The sequence below is a fragment of the Nannobrachium achirus genome, assembly GCF_963921795.1.
Source record: "Nannobrachium achirus genome assembly, chromosome: 5".
Taxonomy (NCBI): domain Eukaryota; kingdom Metazoa; phylum Chordata; class Actinopteri; order Myctophiformes; family Myctophidae; genus Nannobrachium; species Nannobrachium achirus.
In genome coordinates, this window is record NC_137814.1 from 22,808,677 (window position 1) to 22,821,196 (window position 12,520).

The 12,520-nt window shown below is 41.4% G+C and overlaps 1 protein-coding gene across 1 annotated transcript in view; it reads left to right on the forward strand.

Moving 5' to 3' along the window:
- atp6v1h (ATPase H+ transporting V1 subunit H) overlaps positions 1-12,520 on the forward strand; it is a 48,396-nt gene that overhangs the window by 1,194 nt on the left and 34,682 nt on the right. Inside the window, exons 2-7 of the mRNA XM_080726689.1 lie at positions 88-243; positions 3,998-4,097; positions 5,658-5,747; positions 6,638-6,751; positions 8,018-8,122; positions 12,053-12,112. Of these exons, the coding sequence (XP_080582815.1) occupies positions 140-243; positions 3,998-4,097; positions 5,658-5,747; positions 6,638-6,751; positions 8,018-8,122; positions 12,053-12,112 (573 nt within the window). The 5' untranslated portion in view covers positions 88-139. The remainder of the gene's footprint in view (positions 1-87; positions 244-3,997; positions 4,098-5,657; positions 5,748-6,637; positions 6,752-8,017; positions 8,123-12,052; positions 12,113-12,520) is intronic.

Here is a 12,520-nt window from a genome sequence, read left to right on the forward strand (position 1 = left end):
ATATCAACTCCCTTCCCGAAAACCTTCGGTAGGAGCATGTATCGTTGTGCTTAACAGTACTTGGCACTCCATCTTTTTCCCATACAGGTGGTGTGACATTCGATCAGGACACGCATTGTATTAGTCGACACATTCAAACATGGACATCCGCGGGGCTGTGGATGCTGCGGTCCCCACCAACATCATCGCTGCCAAGGCGGCGGAGGTTCGAGCCAACCAGGTCAACTGGCAGTCATACCTCCAGTAAGTAGGAGTTCTGCACTCCTGTGCTCCGTGCTTTTTTCATATGCTGATATATTCTGCAACATATCGTCGTTGTCGGGTGGAAACCTCGTATCTCCAAGTTTCAAATTTGTATGTTCTCTCGCAAAGTAAAGCCCTGCTTCATCGTACAAGGCCGTCGCACAAAAGTAGTGAAAACAGCTGATCTACAAGCACACAACGCCTCGCACCACGAGGCGTTGTGTGCTTGTAGATCGGCTGTTTTCACTGGTTTAAATCATTTTTAAAATGAAAAATGCAAAACGAACGGTTTTGGTCATACAAGGTTTTCACCCGACAACGACGATATGCTTCTGTTATTGAGATTGAGGGAGGTCTCGCTACTGTGACAGGGAAAGAGTTTGTTGGATTTATCCATCCATCGCAAAGGTTCTCTGACTGGCAATACTGATGTACAGTTATGAAGTGTAGGCATCAGAGCTTAGCACTAGACTGTACTGTAGCCTCTATAGATCTGGATAGTCCTTGTCTTGTGAGTCAGTGTCTTGTGTGATGCTTCCTCTTTTTGTCTGTGTATGTAGGGGTGGGCGATATGGCGATAATTATCGTCTCGGCGATACAGCTTTGCCACGATAGGCCATTTCAGAATATCGTTTCTCTCGTGATACAAACAGTCATTTAGAAAAGGCTCTGGATACAGCGAGTGCACGTTCCATGAGTCGCAGCTCTATTGCTTAATTTATACTTCTATAGTACTGTGGTGTAATTCGCCAAAAAGAACAGATCTACAAGCTATAACGTGTCGCGGCTCAACGTGTCATATAGTTTGAGGATCTGTCCCCTGCTTTCACGGCCCCTCCCCCGTGCAGCACGCAGACAGGCTACAGAGTGTCTACAGCACTGACTGAGTTGTGATTGTGTGCAGGAGCACGGCACAGTGGTCCACGATTTAGTTTCACTTTCACGGGACTTTAGTAAAGCAGTGATGCAGCTTGGCATGCATTCTTTGAAGCATATTTTTTATAATGGATGCATTAAACTAACAGGACGCAAACTACTTATCCGTCCTGCTATCGCTATCAGCCATCTCACTGCTTGCAAAGCTGAACTGTGCTGGAGTCTCATCCATAGCTGTGTGTTCTGGCAGTATTGATGAGATGATTTAGATCACCTTGTAAATCCATGCATCTGTTTTTATTAACTATAAACAAGTAGCTATTTGCTGCTATTTGTAAAGTGCTTATGTTTTCACCATTGATGCATGCGTGTGTCGTCGCGAATCGCGGTGAAATCGTCGCGTCTATTTTGCGTCTATTTTATCTATTACATAATTGGCTTAGTCATAAAAACCATGCCATTATTGTTAGTAGAAAAGTGAAAAGCTAGGATGATAATGAGTGAGTAATTATCTAAAAATAAAGCTTGTATCATAACAAACCTCCTGACTTTGGTTGGTCATAAGGTAATTTGTTTTCCCTCAAGTTTCAATGGTAAGGCATGGGTTGTTGTCAACCTGTGGGTCGAGACCCCCAGAGAGGTCCCGCCAAATTGTTTTGAATATAGCCGATCTACAAGCTCACAACACTCAAAAACATTTCAAAGGAACCCATAAAACATTTCTGGGACCCATTTGAATGACCTGAACCATCATCACACCAACTAGTAAATATTTTGAGGTAAAAGATGATAATTGTTTAATCAAACATCTGAATGTTATCATTTAAAAAAAACTATCTTTCTATCTGCAGCATAAAAATGAATAGATTATCTATAGAATATCTGTGTGGGTCTAATAAACCAACCATAAGGTAATTTGTTTTCCCTCAAGTTTCAATGGTAAGGCATGGGATGTTGTCAACCTGTGGGTCGAGACCCCCAGAGAGGTCCCGCCAAATTGTTTTGAATATAGCCGATCTACAAGCTCACAACACTCTGATAACATTTTAAGGGAACCCATAAAACATTTCTGGGACCCATTTGAATGACCTGAACCATCATCACACCAACTAGTAAATATTTTGAGGTAAAAAATGATAATTGTTTAATCAAAAATCTGAATGTTATCATTAAAAAAATCATAGATTAGTCTATCTATCTTTCTATCTGCAGCATACAAATGAATAGATTATCTATAGAATATATGTGAGGGTCTAATAATCATAATAAACCTAAAAACCCGCATAAAACAGTATCGTGATAATATCGTGTATCGTGATACTGCATGAAGCATATCGTGATAATGCTTTTATCCAGTATCGCCCACCCCTATGTGTATGTGTATACTTCAAAATGGTTCATAATTCATAGTCTTCTTTTTCTTTTCTTTTTTCCTTGTTGTGATTTATGTTACACCCTTGATTATGATGTGGGTTTGCTTTAACTGTGGTAGCCAGGGGCTGTTCAGTGTTCACTGTGTCTCTCTTGAGGATCGGCCGTGGTATTTTGTGAGTGAGTGTCACTATTGTGCAGGCTGACTATAATTAGGAACAGGAGGGACCAAAATACCACTACTGGCCTTGCTAGATCTGTCACAATTATTACATAATGATTTTCATTATTTGAGATTATTATTTTCCATAATCATCATAATCAAAAACATTTCCCAAAAATAGCAGAAATAGCAGATCTATAACATTATATTATATGTTCCCAACTTTCCAAATGCCAAAAACACAATCAAAATGTTAATTGCAAGTGTCTGAATGACATTTAAAGCTATACTGTCTAAGTTGCTCAACTAGTGGTCAGTAGCGGTATAACAAACCGCGGTCGCGTCTGCTTTATTCGGCCGTTTTTCGCCGCGGACCGGGCCTTCAGACCACCGCATCCATAGAGGTCTCTCGTGTCCCTCTACGAGCAGCGGTTGGGGAGTTACATGCTAGACTCCTAGACCAGTGTAAACACTGCAGTGTACTTCCTGAAGAGCCCGGCAGTGTATGATCTGCGCTGTGATTGGCCGGTAGGGAGACAAGTATACAGAATGATGCAGATGACGTCATTTTGCTGGGAAAAACAGTCCCGGTCACGGCCACAGGGGCTCAGTAGAACACATATAAAGAAAAGGCTTTGGGGGCTGAAATTAACAGAGTGGGTCTTCTAAAACTTTAGCGATTTAATAATTAGGACAATTCTAAGATTTGTTTTATTAAAAAAGTTACATAGTATAGCTTTAAATGTCGACTTACATTTTTTATCGTGACAGCCCTAGGCCTGGCCAAGAAATTCCTGACTTTTAGTATACTGGTAGTAATGTTCAGCGTCAAACCATCTCATTAACGTAGGGACACCACCTCCAACCACTGCACATGTGTTATATTTATTATTGTGGGCTCGCTGAAGATTAAGGTTATTCTCCTACAATCTTACGTCGCCCTGGAATGGCTGGGAATGTATGTATGTATGTTTGCTGAAAGCGGGCACACGTATGTTCTCCTAAATCTTTATCTATCAGAGTAAGGTTATTCTCCTCAAAAAGTGATGCCACTGGTGATGTCAGCAGAGTTTGGTATTTAAAGCATAAAATAATGATACAAGATAATGTGTACCCGTTCTAAATGGGTTCAGAGCGTTCTTGGTAATGTCTTCAGCAGGGCACACCTCGTGGCGCGCTCTGCTTGCGCACAACCAAGTAGGCCTGGGACTGGGACTGCGACACTTTTATTTTTTGGCACGGAGCGAGCCCACACTGTTTCGTAGGAACGGTATTTGTAGTTGTTAATTAAAATCCTTGATTGTAGCTTTAATGTTTGTTTTCTTTCTTTCTTTTTTGTTGCAGGGGTCAGATGATTTCTGCAGAGGACTGTGAGTTCATTAAGAAGTTTGAGGTGGCTCACTCTGAGGAGAAACAGGTCATCCTGACCAATGAAGGACATCAGGTATCAAGCTGTTCATACAGTGGCTTACATTCAATACTGGTGTTGTCTGTCACTATACTGGACAATAAAGTTAAAATCATATAATACTTTGGAAAATATAATTTAAAGCTATACTATGGAAGTTGCTCAACTACTGGTCAGTAGCGGTATTGCTTTTTTCGTCCGTTTCTCGCCCGGAGTCGCCGCGGACGACCATAACGGCGACCGCCTCCGCCTCGCCAATACGAATCCGTAGAGCCGTCTCCCGCCATTTTTAGACCAGGATTGGGAGAGATTCCTTCACCAGTGTAAACACTGTTGCTGACGGAAGCTACTTCCTGAAGAGACGGCAAGACGCGTTGTGATTGGCCGGTAGTGTATGATCGGCGCTGTGATTGGCCAACGTATATACAACGTATATGGATGATGCAGATGACGTATATTTGCCGGGAAATCCGGTCCGCGGCCAGGATCATAGAAAACATATTTACAGAAGGCTTTAGGGGCTGAAATTAACGGAGTTGGGGTTCTAAAACTTTAGCGATTTAATAGTTAGGACAATTTTAAGATTAGTTTTATTGGAAAAGTTACATAGTATGGCTTTAAAGGCATTAACAAATCTTTTAATAAAAAATAAAATTATGAAATCCGACGATATGATGTAGATGGTATACTTTTTAAAAGTTTTTCATTGTCATTGTAAAATAACGTTGCAGTAGTGCAACAACTCAGGTTTTGAACGTCCTTATTCATTCACTTCAATGCAAAGTATTAATTTGGAAACTTGTCCTGCCAAATTGTGTGAGACAAAGATTGAAAGAGAAAGCTCAATTTTGATTCGGAAACGTACATCATTGTTGTTTATCAAAAGCGGTCACTTATGCCTCATTCACACTACAGATATATAGTTGAACGTTTTGCTTGGTAATTCAATGTAATCTCAATGGAAACCAGCTTTAAAGGCTGGGCGTGTCGGCTGTCCTTGGAATCCAGCCTTTAAAGCTGGTTTCCATTGAGATTACATTGAATTACCAAGCAAAACGTTCAACTATATATCTGTAGTGTGAATGAGGCATTAGGCTCTGAGCTTGTCATCTTTAGCAAGCTAACCACACACTCTAACACCATGACAAAACACACAAATAATTTTCAAGTTGAGTGATTTTTCACTAGGCAGATTCCCAAAGTAGGATATAAAGGATTCTATTTTCCATCGGCGAAAGTGCAGGTGGCATCGATTGTGCCGCAAATGAGTATTGAAAACCTTTTAAATATACTGAAAATGATCATGAAAACTACACAGCACAGCTGCATTAAATGGCATAATATCAATTTCACTGTGACAAATATGTTTACCAGTCTCGAAAGAAATCGTTTAGCATTCTTGGATGATGGTACAGAGCTAGCTAACACATGGGAATGTTTTCAAAAGATACACCGCAAAGTCTTCTGTCAAAATCCATCTCTCTGAGAGTGTAAAGATAAAAACTGGTGAGAGTGAGAATGGAGCTATTGTGTCAAGCAGAAGCATTGTTGATTTAGAGACTTATGGGCTTTGAATTTCATCTTGTTTGTGCTCAGTGTGCGAAGACCTTTCTGAACCTGATGGCTCACATCTCCAAGGAGCAGACGGTCCAGTACATCCTGACTCTGATCGATGACACTCTGCAGGTAAGAACAAAAAAAAAAGCGAACACACACACACCATCATCATCGGCGGTCACTCGGGACGAGTATGACTGTCTTCTTCTCGGGGTCGTCTACTTGTGGGTCCTCAGGTGGGCTGATCCGGGATCCACATATTTTTGTGCAGTGTAGGAAGGGGACACACACACACACACACACACACACACACACACACACACACACACACACACACACACACACACACACACACACACACACACGCTTTAAACACTGTAAAATCATGAGGATTTTACTGTGCAGAGACATGTACTCGCATATACGGTAGATTGTTTTCACAAGAAGATGTTTATTTTCCTTTTTGCAGAGGTATTTTAGCACTCCGCTAGAACACCTCTACCTTTGAGAACCAAAGAGGGTTTTTAACGTACCTTTGAAAAATCGCTGAATATTTTGCGTCGCTGAATAGCTGAATAGGCTTCCGCATCAACCTTGCACCCAGCTCCTCTCCCATACACATTCATTATGGCTTATTTTTTCTAAAGTCCTAAAAAAAGGAAAACGCCTTTTTGTTACGGTTACGTCATCGACATGTCAGGCGACATCCAGTAGAATCCATAGGCTAGTGAACAGCGACATCAAGGTCAAAACACAAAACTCGTCACGTGTCAGAGAATGAGTTAAGCTTGTCATGTGCATTTTAATATCTGACATCTGGCTCTACAGCAGAGTGGTTCTCAAAATTTTACTTTCAAGGACCCCCATAAGCCCCTACGAGTCAATATGGTTTCATATTATGGGTATACTCTCAGACTTGTGAGGATCCATTTGGAACCCTCCCAAGGAACCCTGAGGGTCCCCTTGTTTCAATCTTTCAGTCCTTGTGTATCAATGCTTGTTGATTCTTTGTTTGTCAGGAGAACCATCAGAGGGTGAACATCTTCTTTGACTATGCCAAGAAGACCAAGAACACGGCATGGTCCTACTTTCTTCCCATGCTGAATCGCCAGGACCTATTCACTGTCCACATGGTAAGTTAGTAAGTTAGATAGAGGAAAAAAAAAGTGTTACACACTCTGTCTGGCTACATACGTATGTAGTTTTATTAATTGACGTTTCGGCCTGCTGGCCTTCTTCAGAATTAACCCATTCAGAACGGGTACACATTATTGGGTATCATTATTTTATGCTTTAACTATTGAAAAATAGCAGATATACAAGCTCGCAGCGCGGCACCGAGTGCCGCGCTGCGAGCTTGTAGATCTGATATTTTTGAAAAAACCCGATTCTATAAGTGTCTTTTGAATCCTTCTAAGACTTTTTGAAAAACCTATGTTTCTATGTCAGCAATCTGGCTATAGCCATCGTCAAAGAAAAGGTCCTTTTCACAGTCTGTTCTTGAGAGACTACTATGTCAGTGGTTCTCAAACCTTTTCATGTGAAGGACCCCCAAAATGATATGTATTTGGCCACGGACCCGCATCTCAAAATATTTTTAGTTCCAGGGACCACCCAGAAGCAACATTTGAGTTACAAACGTTCGCTTTGAAAAATACATATATTCAAAGATTTGCACACATTTTCACGACTTTTTCCAAAAATAGCAGATCTACAAGCTCGCAGCGCGGCACTCGGTGCCGCGCTGTGAGCTTGTATATCTGCTATTTTTCACTGGTTAAAGCTATACTGTGTAAGATGCTCAGCTAGTGGTCAGTAGCCCTATAGCAAACCGCGTCCGCGTCTTTCGGACGTTTTTTGCGTCTGCCTCCACCTCGTCTGCCTCCACCTCGCCGAGATCTATCTTTAGAGGGGTCCCTGGTTCCTGTGCGTTCAGGCATTCCGGAGAAACAGACTCCTTCACCCTGCCTGGTAGGCGAGGTTACCTTTTGAGTATAGAGACACACGGGCGACTACAAATATGGTCGCCATAGCGACCCCACTTCAAGATGCGTTGTGATTGGCCGGCAGTGTATAACCCTTGCTGTGATTGGCCGGTAGTGTGATGACGCAATTTTGCCGCGAAATTCTCCCCCCCTCACGGCTCATAGAAAACATATAAAGAGAAGGCTTTAGAAGCTGAAAATAACGGAGTGGGTGTTCTAAAACTTTAGCGATTTAACAGTTAGGACAATTTTAAGATTTGTTTTATAAAAAGAGTTACATGGTATAACTTTAAAGCATGTCACAAACACTGGTCTCAACACCGACGGTGATGGTCTCAGTGTTGGTGTGGCCTGTACAAGAGACGGTACAATCAAGCCTCTAAACAAACAACCTTTTCCTCCTGCCTCTACCAGGCCGCAAGGATCATCGCCAAACTGGCCGCCTGGGGCCGTGAGCTGATGGAGGGAAGTGACCTCAACTACTACTTCAACTGGATAAAGACTCAACTCAGCTCACAGGTAGCCTACTGTACTCACACTGAGTGCACAGTGCATTACCTACAAATACTGTACATTAGGCTCGTCACGATACTGGATTTCTAACTTGGATACGATATTTTGAAAAATGTCGATACTCTATACCATTTTTGATCCCACGCAACCACTGCGATTTTTGTGCACAAAAATATATTTTTATTTAAATACAAATACAGATCTTCTTGAGGTAGATGGTAGTGCACTTTTTAAAGGCCTGCCTTTGATGTTGATGTTTTCACATTCTAAGTACAAATAGGCCTTTAAAATAACTAGGAATGAGCCAAAGTAGGAAGGATACACATTAACACATTCCCCGCCATTTAACAATACCTTCGTACTCTATGGTGCCTCTGGTCTCCATAGACTTCCATGTAATTCATAGTGCACGGATCATGCACACCCATGCCTAGATAATGCACCACGTGTGTCCACATTGCTCACAGCTTTCAAACAAAAAAATCCGAATGGAAATCCGTTCAGGCATTCATGAGATACAAGCCATTATGTTTTACTAAAATGTAAACAAAGATGGCTGCCATGTTTGATAGATGGGGTTGCTATGGGGGTTAAACATGCAATTTCGCGATTTCTATCATGCCTACTACATTTTTTGGGGTCCAAAAAAAATTTTAGAAAAAAATTTTTTTTGAAAAAAATGTTTTTTTTTTTCAAAATGGCGGAAATTCTCGGGACTATCGGGCCTGGCAGGGAAAGACATTGAAATAATCTCGGGACTATCGGGCCTGGCATGCAATGAGTTAAAGTAACGTTGGTGTAAAGCAACGAGAGAGGTAAAAACTGAGTATCGATATTATCGATGCTATGGAAAGGTCATATTGAAAATCGATACTTTTCGATAAATCGATATTTTTGACAACACTACTGTACATGCATGATGCAGCATTCTGACTGTAGCAGAGTATCTCACTGGTACTATGATGCAGCGGGGAAAGGGAACAGCTTACATATTTCAGGGAGAACTAAAGGAGAACAAAAAAACACCCTCTACAAAACCTGTGCAGGCCAAACTGGTCAAAAAGAGAGTTTGCACACTGGAACTTAACTTGCTCCCAGTCAATTTATTAAATTGCTTTCATTCCAAATGCTTTCATTCAAGTGAAATTGTGTTATGGAGCCATAAATGAAACTCATGTCAACATTCGAACAAGTACTAGATGATTGAGTTGCGTTTGTAATGTTGGGATTGCAGTGTCTACAGGGTAGTACAGTAATCCATAGCCAGAGAGAACATAATGGCATGTCTTAATAGGTCCTAATAGTTTCTATATTGGCAATGTCTTTTTTTTTCTGCGTCTGACTGTAGGGCTGTCCTCTGCATATTAACCATTTGATCTGTAATGGTGAAATTGCTGTCCTTTATGGTTAGTGTTGTGGCTTGTTGATGAAGAACCCTTTTTAGATGATGCATCACAGTGATTTCCTCTTTCTTTGTTGAAATAAGGATGCAGTTACAGTACTTTGATTTGATGCACTGTAGTGTCATTTTGATGGGAAAGCACAAAATGTTAACTTGTCACATTTTATTATATATTATATTATATTATTGATGTTTTTCTTGTTTTTTTTGTTTGTTTTCATTTTGATTTCATAGCATAATTAATGAGGATGATTTATGTTGTAATTAAACAGTCATTATTTTTGGTACAGTAGCACCAATCAAGTTCTCCCAATTCCAAACCTCCTCTCCTAGACTGCTACATAATTCATGCTATGGCATAAAAATGTGTGATTTGTTTTTTTACAAGAGGGTATACACTAGTGCATTCACCAAATATTCGAATATTCGAATATCAAAGTCACTATTTGACTATTTCTCTTTAAAAAGTATATACCTGTAGTTTAAAGCTAGATAGGAAGTCATAAGAATGAGTTGTCAATGCCCCTGGTGGATGAATTTGTTAATGCTCTATACCAGGGGTTCTCAAACCTTTTCAGGCCGTGACCCCCAAAATAAACATATTTGAACTGGGGACCCCCACCCTGACAAGCACTTGGAATTGTAGGTATTAATGTGACTCGGTTCCACAGATAAATATTGTGAAAATAGCCGATCTACATGCTCACAACGCCTCGCAACGCGAGGCGTTGTGAGCATGTAGATGGGCTATTTTCACAATGTTCGCCTCTCGCTTACTTAATATTTGATAGTTTCGACAGTCCTGTCGAATATTCGACTATTCGAATACTTTGAGGTCGAATAATTCGAATACTAAAAATCACTATTCGTGAATGCCCTAGCGTACACCCTCAAAGGCTGCTCAAGCTTCACATTGCAACGGACAAGAACATAATTTATGATCAAAAGGAGATTTTGAAATTACAGCCTTGAACTCATTTTTCTAACGTGAAGACATTTGTATGCACGTTGCTTTTGTCCTGTGGCCTTTTGTTATGGAATTGCTTGCTACAGTGTAGTAATTAAATAGACAAGACGCTAAGAATGACATCTACTGGGAGGAAATGGATGGTTTCTACCTCCCATTACATTTGTTAGTGTCTCAGTTGCGACATGCTGGCAGGATATGAGCAGTTGTTGTAGCGAACTGATTCAATCATCTGAACAGGTACGATGATTTAAAATTCCCCCCACCCTGCCCCGCCCCCACTCTTGCAGGACATGTAGGTCTAAATCTATTTATACGAAATCGAGTTTTGAGAACACGGAACCTAGGGCTATAGCTATAGTACTGTCCTGTTGATATGGCTATCATGATTACAAATCTAAGTTGACCATAAATTGTCACACTAACAATAGCAAATTTGTTGTTTGTTTGTTCGTCATTTACAACCATGACATCTACAAGCTTGCGGACGTTTCTGCTTTTTTTTTTTTTAGTATTTCACTTGGAGACGATTATGGCAAATATAAATTATTTGTGACAGTCCTACCTGTTTAGCTCAGTAAGACTCCCTAATCGGGAGATAAGCGACCGGCACGTCCCATACACAAACTTTAGAAGGCAATGGTAGCCAATCAGGAGGGAATATGGAAAATGGGACAGATCCATGTTGACGACATGACTTAAGAGATACTGTGTACCGCTTTACGTGATTTTAGTCCAAAATCTGTAGGAGCAGTGTCCAAAAATGTGTTTTGCAAAAAATGTCCTGATGGTGGCGCTAGAAGAGGGCCATGTTGGTTTTCTGAGAGCACTGATCATTACAGTAGCATCCTCCTACTGTACCTTAATTGTCCTTGAATAGAATTGGTCTCACCTGTTCTCACAGTAACAGCCCAAACCTTATTGAAGTGAACATCATGATTTGAAGTTGAATGGACTCATTAGATCCCCAGATGGTTCCGATGAAAGGAGTAGTGCTGTGGCACTTCAGTACTGGTGACGCATGTGCAGTGAGTTGATGAAAGAACAGAATATGGATCGCCACAGTTGCAGCCAGGCTCAATGGAGCGCCATTGGATATCTCTCTAAAAGATATCCGGAGGTTATCTCCCATTCAGGTCTGTCGTTCAAAGTGCAGGTGTTTCTTTGTGTTATTGATTCAATGAACATTTCATAATTAACCTCATGAGGTATCTCAGACACACACACACACACACACACACACACACACACACACACACACACACACACACACACACACACACACACACACGTTTTAGTTTCCTTCATTATTCACAAGGTGCCAAAGAAAATTCCGAAGGACATTCTGTCATTATTTCTCTCTCCGACATCTGTTATGTGTTCTCATTGAATTGTGCGGTCACGATCGAGTCTGCACTGCAGTGTCTGTGTGTGTGTGCGCGAGCCCGCGCGTGTGAGCTTGCAGCCGAGCACAATCGGCCTACCTTCACACCGGAAGCCGTGTGGACTACAGTACCTAAGCAACCATGTGGCACCTCTTTCTTTTTGTTTGTTTATCTCCCATTAGAACCTACATGGTACAGGTCCAGAAACAGGCACAGGACAAGGGACTATTTCCCCCAGTGAAGTGAGTATGAGCGGTTCGAGCTGCCCCCACCCCACCACGGCGCTTCTCCACCATAAAATGGCCGGGGGTTTGTGCAACCTGGCTTCTGTCCGCTTTCACTGGACATTCACATCTTTGTCTTTCCTTAAAAACGCCCCCCACCCCCCGATGTCTCCTCTTTTTCTCTCCCATCTTGTTGTTGCACTCCAGTTCTCTCACTAAATATTCCAGATTCTTTGTCGGGGACACCGGGTGTCTTTTATCTATTCTCTCGTACGTGTTTGTGAGTGTGACATGCAGTGGTGAGATCTCATTTAGCCTAACTATGTATGGCATGGTACTGGCTGCCACTGATTAGGCTCAGCTGTATTGAGTGGGAATTGCATGATCATAAGCTGTCAGAAGCGCATGAAGAAGAACCAGCTAACC